At 40.9% G+C, this 22,024-nt stretch overlaps 1 protein-coding gene across 1 annotated transcript in view; it reads right to left on the reverse strand.

The window, feature by feature from the left end:
• ELO1 (Paxneb protein-like protein) overlaps window positions 1–22,024 on the reverse strand; it is a 63,091-nt gene that overhangs the window by 7,551 nt on the left and 33,516 nt on the right. Inside the window, exons 4-5 of the mRNA XM_088853979.1 lie at window positions 9,433–9,589; window positions 4,834–4,912 (exon numbers count right to left, since the gene is read on the reverse strand). Coding sequence (XP_088710105.1) covers window positions 4,834–4,912; window positions 9,433–9,589 — 236 coding nt within the window. The remainder of the gene's footprint in view (window positions 1–4,833; window positions 4,913–9,432; window positions 9,590–22,024) is intronic.

A 22,024-nucleotide genomic window follows, 5' to 3' on the forward strand; every position in this document is an offset into this window, starting at 1 on the left:
GAAAATTACTAGCAATAACTAGGGAATTTAAATTTTCTATTATACTGATTCCAAAACTTGAGATATCCATTACATCTCACAAGTCACAACAGATAACTAATAAAAAAACGTCATAACTCACAATTCAAAGGCAGTAAACTAGAAAAGGATGTCGTCTTCACCCCACAAACATCATGAACTCTAAATATGAGGTTGAGTTTGATCATCACTAGCAACATGGCACCCACGCCCAAGGTCATCTGGCATCCAAACAACGTACAAGTCAAGCTAAAAATCCGTTGCACCATACTTTGCAAGTTGGGGGCACTTTGTCCATGGTTGGTCCATCATGAAGCTACAATACATTAAAATAAATAGAGTGCATATATTTGAGTAAATTTAGAAAATTAGAGCCAAATTAAATATGAAGCGAGTAAAAATTTAAATGACAAATACATCTTCAACTTACATGGATATATTTTCGTCCTTTGCCTTGATTGTGATGTCTATCCCAAGTACCCCCGTAGTGTGACAATACAAGTCAAGTTCCATGAACACTTTGTCTTGGACATCTGAGTTGGGGTTGACCTTCACATTATACTTGTTAATTGCTTCCATGAAACAACCCCTACTCTCCATCTCAGAATCAGTATAGTAATAAGCAGGGTTGAGACCGTACCCTCCTAGGTGTGGGGGTCCCTCCAACTGTAAATCTCATTTATCATATACAATTTTCAAAATGGGGCCATATTTACTTCCAGTTTTCTTCAAGTTCATCTTAATTTCTTCTCTTGCAGCCTCAATTGACTCGTAAATATGCCCAATAGCCGGTTCCTTTTCAGTGTCCATAACTCGCAGTACTTTTACAAGTGGCTCAAAAAGATAGATGCAGTACCAGACCCTACTCCAAAACCTGATGTCATACACCATTTTGCTCTTTGCCTCAGACCATTTGCTTTCCTTCCAATATGAGGAGACAAATATGGTTCAAATCTTGTCTTTTTTATTGCTAAGAAAATTTTAAGACAAGTACGAAGGTGCAAACCTCGTGATCCCTGGCCTCACCAAGTGCCCTTCTGTATACTTCCTCATCATAGCTAAAAAATTGGTGTGGCTGTAAAAGACAATCGTTACAGCTTTTGCTTTATCTATTATCCCCTTAACCGCTTTCTTCTTATCAATCGCTTCAAACAGGATGTCAATGCAATGCGTCGTACAAGGCATCCAAAAAATGTGCAGCGTCCTCATCTCCAACAATCTAGCAGCCGCCATATTGGCCTTAGCTATATCAGTGACAACTTGCTTAACATCTGCCTCCCCCACCTCCTTAATTTACTTATCCCACAACTCCAGATATGAAACTCGTATCATGAGTCTAATCATATACGCCAATGGACCTCAAAAGAATTGTTCCCATAAGACAATTAACCAGTAAATTCATAATACTCCTCGATCTCTTATCGCTCCAAGTATTTGTCATAATGGTCACCTCGCTCCTACCCCATACATCCTTGTGGGTCTTCAAGTACTTATTTGTGAGCTCCATTGCCTTTTTCAATAAAGGAACCTTGAACTCATAAGGTGTAACGGCCCTATATCTTGGCCAATCTGCCTCACTAACTCCAACATACTTTTGGAAGCTCTTCAACCTTGCAATATTAGAGAACAGACCTGCTTGATAATACCATCGAGCTATAAACTGATTAACCTAATCCCTATCCTTCTTCTTCAATTGACTCTCCACACTAGTCGATGCTTGTAGTCTTTCTTGAACTACCACCTCAGGATCGGGAGGGGGAAGAATGTATCAATAGGCCCCTTCCTCTTCTTCTTCATCTTCATCTTCTATTCCATAGATATTTACAAATCTCCTAGGGTCTTCTTATTGTTTCCTTGTCTCTTCTCTCTTCTTTTGAAATTTAGATCCCATGTAAAAGTTTCAACATCTCTTTCCTAACATCTCCAAGGACTTGAATACATAATACTATGTCCCCTCTAATGCTGCCTGAATGCTTCTTGAATCAATTAATTGTCAGTATTGTACTCATTAAGAATTTGCAAGCTACATTGCTTTTATCATTAGGATTAGGATAACTCTATATTTCCATCCCAAATCAACTTGTTTATTTGAACTCGAGGAAGACATTGTCACCTACAACCCTTTATTATCAATTTATCACCTAATCCTAAAAATTACACAAAACCACTAAAGTCAAACTTGAATACATTTACAAGAAGTCTAATTTGTAGATAAATTCACAAAAGCAAGATTAATTTACAACTATGTAGTCTAAATTTTTAAAATTGATTATCCATTATCATCATCAAAGCCTTTTCCCAATTAATTGGGGTCGGCTACACGAATCCTGGCTCGCCATTTTGCTCTATTTTCAGATTCATGAGAAGTTTTGGCAAAGTTTTACATTGGCTGCCTACCTAACGCAACCCACCCCTTTTACCTAGCTTGGGACGGGTTAAGGGAAAGCTAAAGGTCCCCAACCTTCTTAGACCATTAAAATTGATCATCTAGATAATATTAAAAATTGATCATCTAAAAACTACAAATAGGCAACGAAGTTGAAAGAATAATGTTGCCCCTTCTCAATAGTTTAACAATCCAAGGAAGAAGTAAAGCTAGCGTGCTCAAGGGGGGAATTAAAAAAAAAAAAAAAAAACTAAAAATAATGTCAAAAACCTCAAGGTAAAACCTACACATCAAAATTGCAATGATTTAAAGCATAAAATTGAAAAACAAATTACAAATCATATAAGTAAACTAAATCATCATCATCATCATCATCATCATCATAGCATTTTCTCAATTATTTCAGGTTGGCTATAAGTAAACCAAACCATGTAACAAAAAATATTAAATTGGTTTGGGAGCAATGGGCTTTTCCCATTGATTTGGTTTCTCGATCTAAAAATCACAAATAATATCGAAGTTACTCATCAACAAGGCAATGGTTTAAAGTAGAAATGGGAAAAAAACTATGAATCATGCAAGTAAAAACTCATGCAAAAAAAGCAAAAAATGCATTAAACAATCCTTTGGTTTGGGGGCAATGGACTATTTTCATTGGATTGTTTTCCCAAACTAAAAAAGAAAACAGGAAAATAATCCAAATACAAAATATTAAAAATATCAAAAAATAAATACATACATTTTACACAAAAAATACATAACCCAGATTAATGGAATCAATATTGGACCAAATTGGCAACTTTTGGTTGCCAAAAATCCTCCTTTGCAACCACATCAAGCTCCAAAAAGATTCAGGATGCTATGTTAAAAAAGTCTGCGCCCAGTCGGTTGGGAGGCCATGCTACCCCGCATTGGGACAATTCAGCAAAGTGCAGGATGGTGGCCCTAGTCGACCGACTAATCGGTTGACTAATCGCCCTCGGCGGCCAAGTAATCGGCCCCTAACCCCCATCCGCCCTTTCTTTTACATGTTGGCCACCTAGGTCACTAAGCGGTCACTTGGGTGACCGCCTAGCTGGTTGGGGCCCCCGACCGCCCAAGTGGCCACCCCCATCTTTGTGAACATTGTCAAGATGATTGTTTTTCGATTTTGCAAGGGTTCGAGTTGGAAAATATTTTCAATCTTTTGAAATATCTAGAAATCTATGTTTTTAGAGGGTTATCTCTCTTTAAACTCACCACAAGGTTTTTGAGGGGTAAGAATGCCGCCCAAAACCCTTTTCCCTCTTTCTAGGGGGAAAATGATGACAAGAAGCCCTCGGTTGAGGCCATTTTCTGCCCTCAGCCAAGGGCAAGAGAGGTGCAGCCTAGCACCCACCTTGCAAGGGTGTCTAGGCAGCGCCTTGGGAGCTTAGACATGCCTACTAGGCGGTTTGTCGGCCAGGCCGCCTGGGTGGCCGGGCGGCCAACTTTTCCAACTTTGGGTGAGTCCATGTTGTGACATCTAGAAAAGCGTTCTCTTGGGCAAACTGTATTGCATTCTATTGTGGTCATCAGAAATACCATTGTTATTTGCCGACCATTTTTCTTTCTTTCTTTCTTTCTTTCCTTTTTCCTTTCTTTTTTTTTTTTTAATGTTAACTTGGGATGGGTGAGATTGTAACTCTTGATTTCAAATTGTAGCTCCCTACCCTAACCACCATCCAAGGGCCCCACTCTTGTTGTTTACCTATTGTTATGCAATGAATATTTACTATTATAAAGCAATACCAATGATATCAACCTCTGTCCAGAAAAGTAAGTCAAGAGATTCAATTTTCATCTAAAGGGAACTCTTCAACATTTCCTAATATTTTGATGAGATAGTGAATCGCACTGAACCAAATCAGGAGTAAAAAAAAGTTGATAGTACTGGAGCGATGACCGTAATCACGAATTTGGGAGACAAAATCTTACAATGCAATGCATGAACTTCAAATGAATCCCAAACTAAGAAGGACATGGTTTCTATGCAGCCAGCTCGCATATTGTACAAATGCAGGCTTGGCAATAAATATATTTTTAAAATATAATTTGGTCCTAATTTTTTGAGAATATATAATCTTTAACATGGAGATCATGAATATGAAAAAAAAATAAAAATAAAAAATAAATGGAAAACTAGAAATAATAATCATGTTAAAAAAACATTTATACCGTTAGATACAATTGTTTTTAGATGGACCCCCTATTTGCATCCATCTTTAAGATGGATGCTTTACACCTCTAGACCGCGTATTGTAGAAATGCGGTCCAGCCCGAATGAAACAATTTCCAACTAAGAAGGGCACAACTACGTTCAGAACATGACATATGAATGCCATTAATTCGGAACCTAAGAAAACTCCAAATATCATAACTACATTAATAAAGCCTTATGTAGAAGTTACCGAATTGGAGTATCTGCATTGTGGAGAACAGAATGATTGTATTGCAACACGGCCAACACATGTGATGCCTTCCTCAGTTCTGAAAGTCATGTAAGAAAGTGTATTAGCCATATGATAAAAAAGTACGAAAATATGAATGATTAACCAAATTCTAAAGTCCTTTTGAGTTACTTTCAGAAGGAATTTGCATTAATTGGAGTGATAAAATTCAGAAACCTAATTATATGAATTCATGCTTCCTTGTCTGAATTGGAAGTTCTTGAGAAAACTAGATTTGAATGACATTTGTTTGTACTATCAAATGTACGAGTAAAATGGCAGCATACATGAAAAGGAACAAAAGATAGCAATAGCCTGTTCTAAACATCAAGCACCTCCCACAGAATATTAACAAAATGGGTAATGATTTCACGCAACAGTTGTATAGTAGTATAATGCAACCATCTTCAAAAACTATGTTAGAAATATTTGTTTGACACAAATTTTTAAATGTACTCTCTTTTCATTCTGAATAACAATCACAAAATAGAAAATTTTGAAAAAAATACTCTCGAAAGTTTTTATTCTAGCCCAATTAATATAAGCCGTCCATTTTATTGCGATGATTAGATATAGGCTCATAAGCATTTTTTTATGCCCAAAGTTTTTATATAGCGTTATCATCATTAGATTAATAATGGTAAAAAAGGCAAAAAGTGATTTTGAATTTCTTAAGGCCTAGATCTTGAAATTCACGAAATGGATGGTCGAGATTTATTGTTGGATGGGTACTAATTTTGACCATATCTAGGGTGCAAATTGAAATTTTTTTTCGTAGGATTGATTATGAGGATGAAGAGAATGTGTGTGCAAAATTTGGGGTCATACAAATGCCAAAAATATGGTTTTCTAGAGGTGTGGTTGCATTATACTACTATACAACCGTTGCATTGGATTATTTCCCAAACAAAAGAATGATGTGAAGTACAAATGTAAAACTTATAAAATCCATCCCTAACTCTAAAGCTCCCCTAAAATGCTCTAAAACTTGCTTGATTACAGTTTTAAAACTATTTTGCAAATCTCATCATCGGCTTAGTGGTCCTGATTTTGATCTTTGTGAAATATAGAGGCAATGAAATACATAAATCCTTTTATTGATGAGCATGTATTTTCTTTCGCTACTAAAACATAGGTCTGTGAGAGAAGTGCAGTAGATGCCAAAAGTAAACAACATATTTTTCTGCGAGGTGAGGCATGCAGAACCCTATCACAATAATTGATCGCAACAGGACACATTGGTCACATGCATATTTTATAGGAGTATTCATGCATAATGTTCAGTTTACAACCTTCTGAAGCTGTACTCTCTCTTGCTCTCTCTCTCTCTCTCTCTCTCTCTCTCTCTCTCTCTCTCTCGGAATACTCATGCGTAATGTTCAGCTCACAACCTTCTAAAGCTCTCTCTCTCTCTCTCTCTCTCTCGCTCTCTCTCTCTCTCTCTCTGATGCAGAAGAATTTAAGAGAACAATAAAATTAGCAAGAAACAAGCCAAACACAAGCACAATTCAAAGAAACCTAGGGTTTCTTCTCCATACCCCAAGTTAGGGTTCCAAAAGCCTAAGTTTTTCTTTCTTTCAATTTCTAAAAATCATGTGGAATTGACCCCCTCAAGGCCCCACACACTTCTTATATATAGTAACTTAATGTTTCAAGTACAAAAAGTATCCAAACAAATAATACATTGACCCATATATCCTAACTTAACTTAAAATTTGTGATGACAGTTTTGCCGATGTGAATAGCCTAGAATCCCTAAAAATTAAAAACCCCTAGAAATAAACCCTAAAACTAAAACTATTATATACATCATTTAAAGTTGAATAAAAATAAAAAATAAGAATATGTTTGCCCTCCATCTCTCTCTCTCTCTCTCTCTCTCTCTCTCGCGTGCACTCACACATCTACTCCTTCCTTCACAGGTTTGTTTTGCTGCTTCTCCACCATTCCTTCACAGGTTTGTTTTGCTGCTTCTCCACCATGCATCAGAACTAGAACAAATAACATTTCAAATGGCCATCAAAGCAGTAAATAATCCCCTCATCATTGTATGCATACACTCTACAGCAAAGGAAGGTATCCTCAAAATTACGTTGAAATCATCTACTCCTTCCTTCACAGGATCGTTTGCCTGCTTATCTACCATGGATCAGACGTAGATCATATAGCATTTAAATGGCATCAAAGCAGTAAATGATCCCCTTGTCATTGTATTTATATACAATACAGCAAATGAATGTATCTTTGCAATTAGGTTGGAATCATATTAGGTTGAATCATCCATATGAACTGCTAATGTCAGAAATACTGACACATCTAAACCTCAAATTACCTAAGGGCTTTTACCTGGCTCATGATCCAAGCCATCGAGACCCATATTTGAAGAAAGTTGAAATCAAAGGTTTCATGGCCAGATTAGCATTTATTGGAAGACCTTTAGGTGGATCAACAACTGTAAGGCTTTTTACTATCAAACCCTAGCCATAGCAGGTTCATTATACCTCTCTGGCGTCGTTAGATATTTGGGGTGAAATGGAGCCCACAAAAAGGTGTTGCGATGTTTTCATTGTCTTTGATATCTACTTGCAATAGAGGAAATGCACACATGTGGATAACTCCTTGAAGGGGGTTTTCTTAGTTGTTCGCCAAAAACTAGAAGCACATCCGATCCAGATTTCATGTGCTTTGGATTCGTAGAGTCAGGAAATCTAGGTAATTTAGCATTGGAAAAACAGGATTTTGAGTCTACCAATCAATGGGATAAAATATTGTTTGTGTCCTAAAGCTTTGGGCATGACCTGAGCTTGTGTCGGATCAGTTGCGGGAGCTAATTACTGGTTTATTGCATCTAAGCCAAACTTTTATTCCAATTACACATTGGAAGACATCTGAGCTATTTGAAGGGTCCTTTCTCAGGTTAAATCTTGGCTTTTTTTATATTTACCTTCTTTACTACTTTCATTAAGATCTGTGAATCCAAGGGCAAAGGTCACCAGATCAAATGCTTAATCAACTGTGATTTTGATGGATAATTCTAACATAGAGGTTATCTTAGAGTAACTACATGAAAGTAATTATCTAGCATGGCACATTCAGTGACTATTGCTCCCCAACAGACACAGCCACCTCTCTCCGCCATCGCCGAATTAGGGAGAACCAGAGATCGACCTAGATTGGGTCAAGTAGGTGTGCATCTCCCTCCCCCTCTCTCTCTCTCTCCCCTCCAGATTTTAGAGAGAAAATGCAGGGCTCCATTGAAGAGATCCCCCTTTTATCTCAAGTACTTAATTTCAAAGTTATTTCAATTTACCATATGTCTTCAACATAATGGTAATGAACCCCAAGCATCCTCCAAACCCCAATGACCAACACAGGAAAATAGGAAATGACCCATGCATGAAGGACATTCCTACACTGTTTGAAGGCTCCTAAAGCACATTATTTACACGGAAAGATCAGCAGCAGTGAATGCTCTAAAGTTTGCACCCATTCTCTAATACGGTTTGTATACTATGGTACATGTACCATACAGGTTCATGTGCCATTGGCCTTCTGCTGTCAAAAATGGACAAACGTTGCCAAGTCATGTCCACTTGAGCAGATGAACCATTGACATATCCATCTGCTGTTGACAAAGGGGCCACAGCTGATGATACATGTACTAAATCAAATGCTATGCTAACTAAATGTCAGTCCAGCAAACAAGCAGCAAATGTCAAGGGAGAGCATGTATGCACAATGGGCATCATCTGAGAGTCTTCACCTGACCAAAACTACTATCTTCACGTAAAAACAAATGCTTCCATAAGAAGAGTATGAGAAGGTCGCAACAGCAGAAGATTGGAATGCTATTACAGTTGCAATAAGAGAATCTATGTTAGTAAACCAATCTATTCTTAGAAAATACATCATTTAAAATTTGAACATAAGTGTGCTTTGAACATATCCCTAATATCCATTCCACTTTGCAATTTAACAGGTGTGTGCAGAAGTTTCTGTTGTCTGGCTGTCTTACTGGGGAACAAACACACACGGCCTATGCACCGTGGTTGCACGTACTAAATGCATCTCCATGAGTAACCCCCTCTGATAGTGGATGTGAAGCACAGAGGTTTTGACCCAATTGCTCGTGCCACATACTAAAAAAATGTGAATCCATGCACCCGTAGTTCAATCTCCGTTGTCATGATGATCGATGGGAGAGACACCCCCCCTTCCCCCCCACAATCTAAACCACATTGAACCACACAGTTGACCACGCAACTTCTTAATTCATGACCACAAGACCAAATTCACACAAACATAATATTGGAGTCAGAGTCGCATGAGTAATGCATGGAAAATAGATTTACCGCATTAAGAGCAATATCCATGGCATTCCAACTAATTATAATTACAGAAATATGACTACACGAAAATGCACGAGCAATTAGAGACTGTGATAGACCACATGAATAACATGACAAGGAAGATGAGTTCCGTAATCTCAACAAGAAAGCATGCAAATCAGAACACTAACCAAAGAAATTCCCGTTTATTAAAAGAGTTAATCAGGCAAACCTTGCAAATGGGGCTAAAAAAGCAGAACAACGATCACGGAGACTTGCAAGATCTTCAACATCTTGAAGATTCACACAATCTATATGTGCCGCACCAAGCAACTGTCGATCCAGAGATTTTCGCAAGTCAAACTCATTGCAGAAATCCCAATGATTACCTGTACAAGGAAATGTTCTTAGCCCCAGTATTCTGACAACTTTCCCTTTTAATATTTCAGAAGCAGATAAAAACCTTGATAGATCACTCTGTAGTTCCATTACTAAAAGTACAATAATCACTCCAAATGATGAAAAAAGTTTGAACTAAGTAGTCACATAGATGTGTAAAGGAAATGAGATAAACGAGATCAATTCTCAGCTATGGCTAATTATATATATAAACTCACACCTGAATGGAAAGAGGCAGCAATAAGTTGCCAGATCTAAAAGTGAAATAGTGATCACATGAGGCAAATTCCTGTGAGGATCCTTTTCTGAAACAAGCAACACAAACATCCACAAACAAGAACCATCAAGAAAAGAATACAGTCATATTCTTCACCTGGCACAAGTTTTGGGTAGTACTCTAATCCCCAAAACATAATTATTGAGCTTTGGGAGAGAGAAAATCCCTCTAAAAAGAAAAACCAAAAAAGGATTGAAAATTCTTTTTAAGTTTGAAGTTTTTGGGGTTCTTTCAAATTATTGCAAAATTTAAGTGGGATAGAAATCCATTGATTGTGAGACTCGAAGAGTAATTAAGGAGGTGCTATTGCAACCAAAGCTCCCCAATTCGCTCCCCTTGTTAAGTTTGAATCTTTTGGGGTTCTTTTGAATATGAAAAATTGAAAAGGATGAAAAGAGATTGACTTGAATCTTGAGACTCGAATGGGTGCTAAAGGAGGTGTCATTGCAACAAAAGCTCTCTGTTTGACGCCAACTTCGATTAGGTTTTGAAGATTAGTTTATAATCAATTTTGGGTTCATGGTTTTTTATACTTTTAAAGATGGTGTTTTAGTTCATGAGATATGTCTTTATGCAAAAGGTAATTTATCAAATGCACCAAAGGGATTTACTATTTAACATTTTACACATGTTAATTTAATTTTAAAAATTCCATATTCCAATATGTTGCCTTGACATGTCCCTACCTTTGTTCTCCTTTTTTGATCCTTTATATTTCTATTTAGTAATAAAACTTTTCGCTAATGATAAAAATAAATAAAAAATCCTATTAAAATACAAATGATCATGAGATGGAATAGTTGGCGATGGACAAAATGCTAAAAGTTGATACGTTAGGTGTATCTTGATAAATTTCCCTATTTATATGGTCTGTTTAATCCATAAGGCTTGATGCTCTGTACGGCCTTTATTCGTAATGTTTGTATAGCTTATTGTTTTTTTATTGCGAGTACAACTTGCAAGGTTGTGCGAGTTTCAGTCTTCTAGATTTCTACATTTTTCAAACTTAAGTATGCATTCACAAGCAGTACAACAAAAGCCGCTGCTATATTTTTTTGAGATGGAATAGTTGACGATGGACAAAATGTTAAAAGTTGATAAGTTAGGTGTATCTTGATAAATTTCCCTATTTATATGGTCTGTTTAATCCATAAGGCTTGATCTGCGTACGGCTTTTATTCGCAATGTTTGTATAGCTTATTGTTTTTTTATTGAGAGTACAACTTGCAAGGTTGCGCGAGTTTCAGTCTTCTAGATTTCAACATGTTTCAAACTTATGTATGCATGCACAAGCAGTACAACAAAAGCCACTACTATATTTAAAAAACATCTTATGTCATGGGGTTTTTGATATCAAAACCAAAAAACCCTAACACCCCCAAATCCCCCATGCTCTGTCTGGGGTGCAGCAGGCGCCTCATTCACGAGGCACCTGCCTAGGTGGTACCTTTGTTTTTTAAAACACTAAAAAAACTTAGAGCATTATATTGCTCCTCAATTGGTCTGGAAGACTTGGACAAGCAAATCATCTGAGCAACAGAAATGAATGACAAGCAATTCATAAGAAAAATAAAAGTATAGATCAGGACAATCAAAAGCACTGAGCTCCTAATTTTCATTTCTCATAGTCATTGATGAGTAAAGAAAGTATGGATCATAGAGCCCTAGGCCTGATGTTTCTAAGTAATTGAATTGAAAGCCCTAGGCATGATGTGTTTGAGTAATTGAATCGAAAGCCCTAGGCCACCTAAGGTTTCTGAGTGATCGAGTTTCAGAAGTCAACATCATCATCATAGCCTTTTCCCAATTAATTGGGGCCAGCTACACGAATCCCGATCAGTCATGCTTCTATATTAAAGGCCATACCCTCAATGAGGCCATAAGTCCCCATATCTTTCCGAATTACTTCCACCCACGTTCTTTTGGGCCTACCTCTTGCCTTTTTAAGTCTTTCTACTTGAACTTACTTGCACCTCCTAACAAGTGTTGTACTTAGTCGGTTCCATACAAGGTCAGCCCACCTAAGCGTACTATCTCTCATCTTATTGCTTATTGGTGCCACACCTATATTCATTGCAGAAGTCAACATTTGTCTCAAAAAACTAAAGTATGCATCATAGATGAAAATTCAATCAAATCAAAGAGAGAGAATATGAAGAGTTGTAGAGACACAATCAGGTATGGGTTAATAAATGATGAAAAGGGGAGGATTTTCCCTTTCAAGCTTTCCTAGTGAATGATGCAAATTAATCAACGTTGGATATTGGTGCATGTAATAGAACCAGTAAGTTGATGTGCCAGAAAACTATTTTTGAAACAGACATGCCAGGGACGGACACAATGCACTTTCATTATAGATTCATGCCAAATGAAAGAAGGAACAGTAAAAAACACCTTTATGATACAAGCTATATCTTTCAACAGACAGGAATTACCAAAGAAGAATAAAAGGAGGCATGATATCATGGACCCTGTCAATTACTGATTTTTCAAGGCTTAGTGGTTGTTTAAGTCTTCCCTAGTTTTAGTTTGAGTTGCTTTGGTTAAGAGCCCTTTCCTACATAACTTGGAGCCTAAGTTAAGATCTTATGTTGAGGCCTATAATATGTACAAAGGAGGGGACCACCTAGACAATGTTATTTATCCAAACAACTTTATTATAGTATTTGATAGGTGGTGGTGCTGAATCCATCAAAACCACAGAGAATGTCTTGCTGATTGTACACCGATATAACGGTTTGTTCAAACAAATCTTCCCTTTAACCCAACTTTTTGCCAATTTTTTATCCCAATTAAAACTAAGCTGTTACCTAAGCCCCACAATGATGTAAGATAGCAAGAACAGTCCCACTGGAGTGGCACTGAGTTTGGTTGATTGTTTACTATATTGAGTTTCAATGGATTCATCAGTAAGGAAAAAAAGGATCGTATTAGTGCTAATATTATCTTATCGAAATTAAGTTCAATATGAAGGGATTATTTATCTTTAGATCTTCCACTCAAGAAAAAAAGATGCTCAATATTGAACCAGACTTGTATTACATTGAACAAAAGCTTTGAAAGACATGCATTCCCTCCACATCTCTTGAGAACATGATATGGGCCGCCCTCCTTTCAATGCATTTTCTCTTGAAGTATCAAAAATGAACATATATGTGCCTTTTATAAGTTACCTCTACTTACACTTCAAGCCACACCACCATGCATAATTTGTAGAGAGGATTTTCAGAAGTCAGAATATAAAACAGCCATGCCATCAGAATCTTAATAAGAGTAACCAGGCAATGAAGGTCTATGATTTGTAACAAATGACTTAGCTAGACTTCCATCATTCTTGGCTGGAAGCAAACTCGATAGCTGATACCAATGTTGAAAAATGCGGATTCGACAGCCTATGAGGATACCCAGATACCAAGGCAGCCCTTTGATTTGGGGGGATGAGGGGTGGGTCAGGTCTCCACTTTTAGAGAGAGAGAGAGATGTGCTTGTGCACATGTTTATTTGCATGAGTTTAAAAAAGTTTGAGAAATACAAGGGATACCCTTTTTCAACTCTCTCTCCAAAAAAACTCCTCAAAAGTCATTAATCTTCTAAAAACTGCACCTTTATGTGCACGTGGCCACTATGTCTCTATCAACACCATAATAGCTAGAGAGAAAGAGAGAGAGGGAGAGACGCAAAAGAGAGAGGACTCAGAAGAGAGGGACAGAGAGAGGACTCATCGGGGAGAGAGAAACAGAGAGCTAAAGGGGCAGAGAGAAAGGACTCATCGGGGAGAGAGAAAGAGAAAGAGAGTCATGGGGCCAAGAGAGTCCAATAAAAAGAAAGATCTTGTCAAAACGTTATGGGGCAGAGAGCCATGTGCCTTCTCCATTCGGCACAGGGCCACCAAGTACCTGGCCCTTTTTGTTGCCACCAACCACCTAACCTCCTTTTTAGCGTTTTTTATTTGCTATTCATGTGTCTTTTCTTGCTTTTTTTATTTGCTATTAATGTGTCTTTTCTTTTGATAAAAAGATAAATACATGTGTCATTCTCTCAAAAGTTAAAAAGAGGGTGACACATGGCTTGTTTTCTTTCTCTTTTAGTTTTTTTAAAGGGGTTTGGGCGCCCAGACCTGCTTAGGTGGGCGCCTTGGGCTCCTAAGTGCTTGCCTTAGGCATATCCACCCAGATCCCACCACCTAGGCTATGTCAAGGCAGTTTGTTGGTGAGACCGTCTAGGTGCTGGGCGGCCGACTTTTTCATCACTGGCTGATACGTTCTCAAAGAATTGTGCATCACTTGAATCCCAAACACCACAGTTGTATACTTTTGGGGTTATTTCACTTGACGTTTTTTAGTAGAGCACCTAATTTGTGGTCTGCCTACATGTTTTGCACTTCACCTTTGCCTTTTGTTTCCTATCTGCTCTCTTTATCTCCCTATACCAAATCTCTCTCTCACTCTTCCGACATGTTTTTTGATCTCTCATCATGTTCCACCTCTTCCTATCTCTCCCTTTCCCTTCCCCCCTCACTCTCTTCCCTTCACCCTCTTCCTCTCTAGCATTGTATTTCTTTCTCTCCCTTGATTGTGCGGTTGTAGAGCACCCGAACTGTAAGCTGTCAGTATCCACATCTCGTGGGCCTCTTGGCAACCTCGATGTCTGTCTCTAATACAGTCTGGCAACGACCCTGCTCTCACCAACCCTACCCTCCAGGCTTCAAGTGTCCCTTCGTCAGAACTGGTGTCGGTGCCTGATAGGGAGTATCCCCTGACATGCACCCGTTCATCTAACACAGATCCCGTCCGGGCCTCAACCCCCCCTCGTTGACTCGGTAAAGAACCCGCTCTCCTTTGTTCGACAGGCTTGCTTGCCTCTCTGCCAAGCCCCCCCTCCTCCTCGTCTGTCTCTCTCTCTCTTCTACAGTTGACTTGCGCCCTACCCCACTTGCCACGTCCCCCGCCGAGCAGCCTTTTTCTGGCCTCGAATTGACTGCCCCTTCCCCCTTTCTCTCTTCGTGTGCCACGTCCCCTGGCCCCGCATGTACTCCTTATGTTCCCTCTCTCCTCTCGGGTGCCACGTTTCCTGCCGTGCTGCCCCCAGCCGTCCACCCATCACACCATCCTTTGCTGTACTCACAGACAGATCGTCCCCCTCGATTCTGCCCTCTTCTCTCTCTACCACATGTGCCTGCCCCTTCACCTACCCCTTTGCTTTCTGACCCCCTCCTCTCTCACTCTCCTATTGTTGTTGCATCGCCTTCGGAGGCTCCCTGACCTTCTTCCCTTCCCTCCATCTCCTCCCTGTCACCCTCTCTCCACCTTCTTCTCCACCTTCTCTTTAGGTCTAGTGCCTTCCAGGCTCTGGTCTCCATTTCCTCTCTCCCCCTCATTTCTGCCCCGTCTTCGCCCCTCTCCTCCTCGTGAACCGCTCCCCTTTTCCTTCTGGTTTCAACTCCTTGCCGGCCCCTGACCCTTTCTCCCCTACCCCTGTTTTCGTCCCCTCCGCTCTGGCCCCTTTTTCGTCCTCCCCCCCCTATCTGATTCGGTCTACCAGCATTCATTCCTTCCACCGTTGCTTCGGGCCTTTTTGCCTATCTCACCTCTCTGTTTCTCACTCCCTCTTCCTCTCCCTATCTCTCTTACCCCTTCCCCCACCTCGTCCCTACCCCTTTTATTGTTTCCCCTCCCCCTCTCCCTTCCCATGGGGACCTAGACTCTCCTCCTTTGGCTTTTTTGCCTCCTCACCCCTCGTCCCCTCCAGCTCCTCCCTTGTTGCAGCCTGATCCTTCCCTGGATTAGCTCGATCTGCCTTGCCTAACTTCTTCCCCTACTCTTCATCCCTCATCCCCTCTGAACCCTTTCCGCCACTTCCCTCTGACCTTTACCCCTCCTTTTCTCCTCCACCCCTTTCTCCGGAGTCGAATTCTGGCTTGCAGGACAACCTTGGTTCGCCGGTCTCTCCCCCCTTGGCGAGTGTACATGACAAGGGGTCGATGAGGGGGTCGACGAGGACAAGCATGAACATGAATCGGAAAGAATGAAGGAACTATTTTGTATCATGGGATTCCAGCATGATGGCCCTGAAGGTCCCGCTCATTGGTTTCTCCTAGTAGACGCACAGAGTCGTTGGGAGGTGAGCTTTAAAGGAAAAAGGGAGCACCTCAACCTCTTCTCTTATGTTTCCTATGGTGGCCCCTCTATCACTGACCTCCACATCGCTACCTCCTTCCCCCCTTTGAGGCGGTCTGCTAGATTAGCCTCTTTCTCTTCGCCTTCTCCACCTCAATGAAGATCCTCTCAAGCCGTGAAGGACCTAGCCGTGAAACACTGTCCCACTATTCTGGCCCTCACTGAAACGAAACTACCAGAGCCTTCTCTCTATCTTATCCGCCAAGTTTGGGGTAGGAGGCCTTGTCAGTAGGCCGTCCTACACGCGGAAGGGGGTTCAAGGGGAATATGGGTCATATGGGACCCCACAGAAAACCTCCTGCAATCCTCACATATTGGGGATTATTTTGTTACCATCCTCCTGTCTCGCATCTCATATGGCTTAGCATGGAAGTTCTCGGCCATCTACGGCCCCTGTACATCTTCCTTGTGGGCCCGCCTCTGGATGGAACTGGATTTTGTGGCCTCCCTTCCTCACCCAATCTGGTGCTTGGGGGGAGACTTCAACATAACCTGATGGTCTTAAGAGAGGAATTCCAGCTCTCACATCTCTCCTAGAATGATGGAATTCTCGGACTTCATTTTCAGGAATGATCTCCTAGACATCCCTCTTCAAGGAAATCGCTTAACATGGTCCAACCATTCCCCCCAACCTACCCTCTCAAAACTCGACAGGTTCCTCCTAGCCCTGAATTGAGAGGAACGATTCCCGAGTTCCCACTCCATGGCATTGCTGAAACCCACTTCTGACCATTGCCCCATTATCCTTTGCACTCAAGCCCTGAATATAGGTCTTCAAACTTTCAGATTTGAACTGGCCTAGTTAGAGGAAATATCCCTTTCATCTCTAATTCCCACGTGGTGGAACTCCTTCTTTGGCCAGGTAGCAGGAAGAGCAGGATTTATAGTCCAATCTAAAATTCAACTCCTTAAAGCCTCTCTTAAAGCTTGGAGTAGATCCATTCCAGGGAACTACATCCAAGTAAAATCCTCTCTTCTTTCTTCCATCCAAGAACTCAACCGCCTCGAGGAGTCCCGTCCTCTAACAACCTCTGAAGCGGACCAGAGAGTCCAAAACAAACTACATTACTTTTCTACCCTCAAAAAAGAAGAGCTCTATTGGTTCCTTAGATCTAGAGTCAATTGGCTCAAAGCAGGGGATCATAATACTCGCTTCTTCCACAAGAGAGCGAATTGTCGTAGGAGAGATAACTCTATCTCGATCATCAAATCCGACAATAGCTATCTAGTCCAGCCGTGAGAAATAGAGTCGGCAATCCAAAACTTGTACACTGCCCTGTGAGGCCCAAAACTTGCCATGGCTGACCTCGACTTCCTTACTCTGTTGGTAGAACTGGCTCAATGGCTGGAGCATCCTATCTTAGAAGAGGATGTCTACAAAGCCTTAGATGACTTACCCTAACATAAAGCTCGTGGCCCTGATCGATTTCCCATGGCCCCTTTCAAAATCTTTTAGGAAACATTCCACACTGACTTTATGAGCTTCGTCACTGAGTTCTTTCACCGGGGACTACTCCACAAAACCCTTAATGCCACATTCATAGCCTTGGTGCCAAAGATAGAAGGGGCTGAGGAACTTAAAGACTTTCGTTCCATCAGTTTGCTCAACTCCTCCTATAAGATCTCGGCTAAAGTGCTGGCATCAAGATTACAACAGGTCCCTCCCTCTATCATCTCCCCTACTCAGTCGGCCTTCATTAAAGATAGGCAGATCTTGGATGGTGCACTAATTGCCCACGAGTGTTTACACTCCAAGCATTTGGCAAAAAAAGCTGGTCCTATCTTTAAGATTGACTGGGAGAAAGCCTACGACCATGTTGGTTGGTCTGTTTTAGATGAGACGATGGCAAGAATGGGTTTTCGAGATCGTTGGAGAATGTGGATGAGAGGTTGCTACTCTCATCCACATTTTTCGATACTCATCAACGAAACCCCTAAATGATTCTTCCCTTCCTCGAGGGGATTATGACAAGGGGACCCCCTTTCTTCGCCATCTCAGCTGAAGTCTTTAGCCAGTCCCTGTCCCGAGTTTACCAAGCAGGTCTCCTCACAAGCTTCAAAACCTCTCACTGCGGGCCTATAGTGTCACACCTACAATATGCAGATGACACTTTGGTTTCCTTGATGCTTCCCCCCAAAAAGTGGACAACCTAAAGCTCTTTCTGAAATGTTTCCAATTGGCCACAGGATTCAAGGTCAACATGGTAAAATAAAAAATGATGGGTATAGCTATTGCCAATGCCCAAATCAGAGAGCTCATCTCAAATTGGGAGTGCATAGTCGAGGACTTCCCAACAACTTATCTGGGTCTACCTCTTGGGTTGGGCAAACCAAAAAAGAGACATTGGTCCTGTGATTGACAAGGTCGATAGACGCTTGGCGGGGTGGAAAGGGAGATACCTAGCTCAAGCAGGCAGAACCACTCTGATCAAAGCAACCTTGGCCAATTCACCTGTGTAATTAATGTCCCTTTTCCAAATACCAGTTTCTGTGGCTAATAGGCTTGACCAACTAATGAGGAATTTTCTCTGGTCAAGGCAGGCCGAGAAAACCAAATTCCATTTGATCTCTTGGGACAAGGTACTCTTACCCAGAAAACAGGGGGGGTTGGGTATCAAGCTCTTAAGAAAACACAACTTGGCACTCTTAGGAAAATGGTGGTGGCGCGTGGCCACCCAAACAGACTCTCTCTAGGCCCAAGTACTGCGAAATAAATACAAGATTCTCAATAACACCTGGGTGCCAGAGAGGAGACCTTGGACAAATGCATCGGGAGCATGGAAGTCCTTCATCTCCTCTCTCAAGTTGTTCAAAAAATATATCAGGTTTCTCCCAAGAGAAGGAACTAGAGTGCACTTCTGGCCAGACCTCTGGAGTGGCCATGCTCCACTGAGGGACCTCTATCCATCCCTTTTCTCGATCGCAGTGAACAGTGAAGCCACAATAGAGGAAGAAATATTGCTAGTGGGAGGTCGAAGAGTGTGGAACATCTCTTTCAGAAGAAACCTCTGAGGAGGAAACAAACCACTTTCTCTCACTTTCGGCACTATTGCACCATTACTTTCTCCCAACACAAGGAAGGGACCAGCTGCTATGATCCCTCGCTCCGTCAGGGGTTTTTTAGTGGCCTCTTTCTACAAGAAACTCATCCAACCTCCCACTTCCCACTGAATCCCTCATCGGTCCTGTCTCGAGTTTGGCATACTATAGCACCCCCCAAGGTGCAAACATTCAATTGGCTAGCGGGTTCTCAAAAGGCACTTGCAGTAGACCAACTACAAAAGAAAGGGATTCCAATACCCAACAGATGCATCATGTGCCTCATTGAGGAGGAATCCATCCCCTACCTTTTCATCCATTGTACCCTTGTCCATGACCTATGGAGCCTCGAGCTTCAACTTTTTGGTGTTCACTAGGGAACTCCACTGACGGTTCGTGACCGTTTAGCTGTTGATTTTGCCTCTCATTGGCCGAAGGCCGGCAAAATCCTATGTAGGGGAGCGGTGGCAGCAATCATCTAGGTGATTTAGACAGAAAGAAATGCCAGGATTTTTCAAGGACAGATCTGCCCCGGTCCCAACCCTCATCTCCAAGATTACGACCTTAGTAACCTTCTAGGCGTCAAATCAACACCTTTTCAAGGGTATCCCTACGAACTCCTTCCTAAGTTAATGGAAGAATATCGTTGTTCACAGATCAAGGAAGAAGAAAAGACCATCCATCAGGACGACACCTCCTAAAGGAGTCGTCAAGCTAAACTTTGATGGGTGCTCCTTCGGGAACCCTGGCCACGCTGGAGCAAGTGGGGTCTTTAGAGATCACCACCGCAAGATCCTTCTCACTTACTCCGATTATCTTGGCCTGCAAGATTCCTAGTATGCCGAATCAATGGACCTTCTAAAGGGCCTGCAAAACTTCGATCGATCTTAGGGGCAACTTCTGATAGTGGAGGGTGATGCTTCAAACATCATCTCTTGGGCCACCGGAAGATCTACGCCCCTTGGTATTTGGCACTGATTTATGATGAGATTGTATACACTTGCAGGGATATGGACGTTTACTGGATGCATACCTCGAGGATGTCAAACAAGTTCGCCGACCTCCTGGAGAAGGACAGGGCGAGGGCCCTTGACGAAGATCACACCCGGCCCACTTCTGCTTTGGACCGTTGAGGAGTTACTTAGAAGGAAAACTTACTGTATACAGGCAACTTCTTTAGCCCATTTTTGGTTATTTCACTGTAAACCTTGTAAGGGGCCAATTTTTGAGAACCCACTGTAAACTTTGTAAGGGGACTATACTATAACCCCATTTTTTGTATAGGGTCCTATGACCTATTCTTTTTTACCAAAGAGTCCCGCCTAGAGGGTACTCTTAGACTAACCCCAAACTTGTACTATTTCTCTATTAGCAATACAAATGTTAACGTTTATCAAAAAAAAAATATTATTGTCACTAACTCTCACAAAAGAGAGAGAGAGAGAGAGAGAGAGAGAGAGAACTATTCCAGAGTTGTGGAGCTTTCCACATCAATTGGACCGTCTCATGATGACGAGAAATCAGGGACACTACTATAACCTTTTATTAAATCTTTGGCTTCTCCTTCTTGCAAACCATCATAAAACATCATGTATGATTCATAAGCATGGGATTTGAGCCCAAGCAAGTTTTGGAAGCAAGATCTTCATATTGCTAAGCAGAAGGGTGGAACCCAAACTTTTTACTTCCAATATTGTAGCTCTCCTTTATCTTTTCAAGTGCAATGGGAAGAAGTACGCTACCACTCTCATTTTGAAAAAGGAGCATCCCATCATATCAAAGTTTACAGCATTCAACTCACAGCTGAACATGCAAAGAAAACAGCTAAGCATGCAAAGAAATATAAACTGCACAGGTAAAGTAGTAATACAAAGAAAGATGGCTGGTGCCTCAAATCCCATAACTGAAAATCTCATGTATACAACTTAAAGCAACACGGAAACCCCAAGATGTAGCTTACGTACAACCGTTAAGGAAATTAAAAAGGAGGTTTCTGTATCTCTCAAGGGCATCCAATGTGTTCAAGAATGGTTCCAAGGTAAAAGACATCCTTCACATATAATATGAAATTATGAACCATGACAATGACGATTGTGCCTCTCATGGATGATACTATAGAATAGCACAATTTTTTGAGGAAATTTGCAAGGGTTAAGGAACAATCTTACATTAAAAGAACAATGAAGTTCACAATGCACAAGTCATTTGGGGCAATATTTTTGCAGCTTAGGGCCCAAACCTTTCATTAAAACAACAATGAAATACACAATTCACAAGTTCGTTTAGGAAGGTTTTTGTAGTTTGGCAGTTGGCACCCTAAATAATGTGAATACATATTGTGCAAGGGGCCCGGTTGCTATGCGGCCAAGCCCATGTATGTAGAAATGAAGGCCTCTTAATAAATCCATTTTTGAGATGGATTTTAAGACTTAATTTTTAAGGACATGTAATCTCTAACATGGAGATCATGAATATGATAAAATAAATAAATTTTAGAAACTAGAAATAATAATTCTAGTAAGAAAACATTTGGACCATTAGTTTCCATTGTTTTTATATGGTACACCTACTTGCATCCATCTTTAAGAGGGATGCTTTACACTTTCTGGACCACATATGTAGAAATGCGGTCCAGCATGCATGAAACAATTTTCCTTGTGCAAGTCATGAGGACCCATAACATGATAAAGAGAATATTAATAAAATAAGAATGTAAACCAATAGAACTATAAGTGGGACGGCCCAGCCTGACAGGCTGAGCAGGCCTGGCATGACAAAGCCAGGTCTGTGTCACGTAAAGAAACTCATTGGGCTTCATCGGGCCTAAATCTATAGCTCACAAATTTACAGGCTGGGCCCAGGTCCAGATTGCAAGTCTAGACAGGCACTTTTATGTTTGTAACAAACAGGACCTAGGCCAACAGCACAACTTG

Source organism: Amborella trichopoda, chromosome 12 (assembly GCF_054954075.1).
Source record: "Amborella trichopoda isolate Santa Cruz 75 chromosome 12, AtrichopodaSantaCruz75HAP2 v2.0, whole genome shotgun sequence".
Taxonomy (NCBI): domain Eukaryota; kingdom Viridiplantae; phylum Streptophyta; class Magnoliopsida; order Amborellales; family Amborellaceae; genus Amborella; species Amborella trichopoda.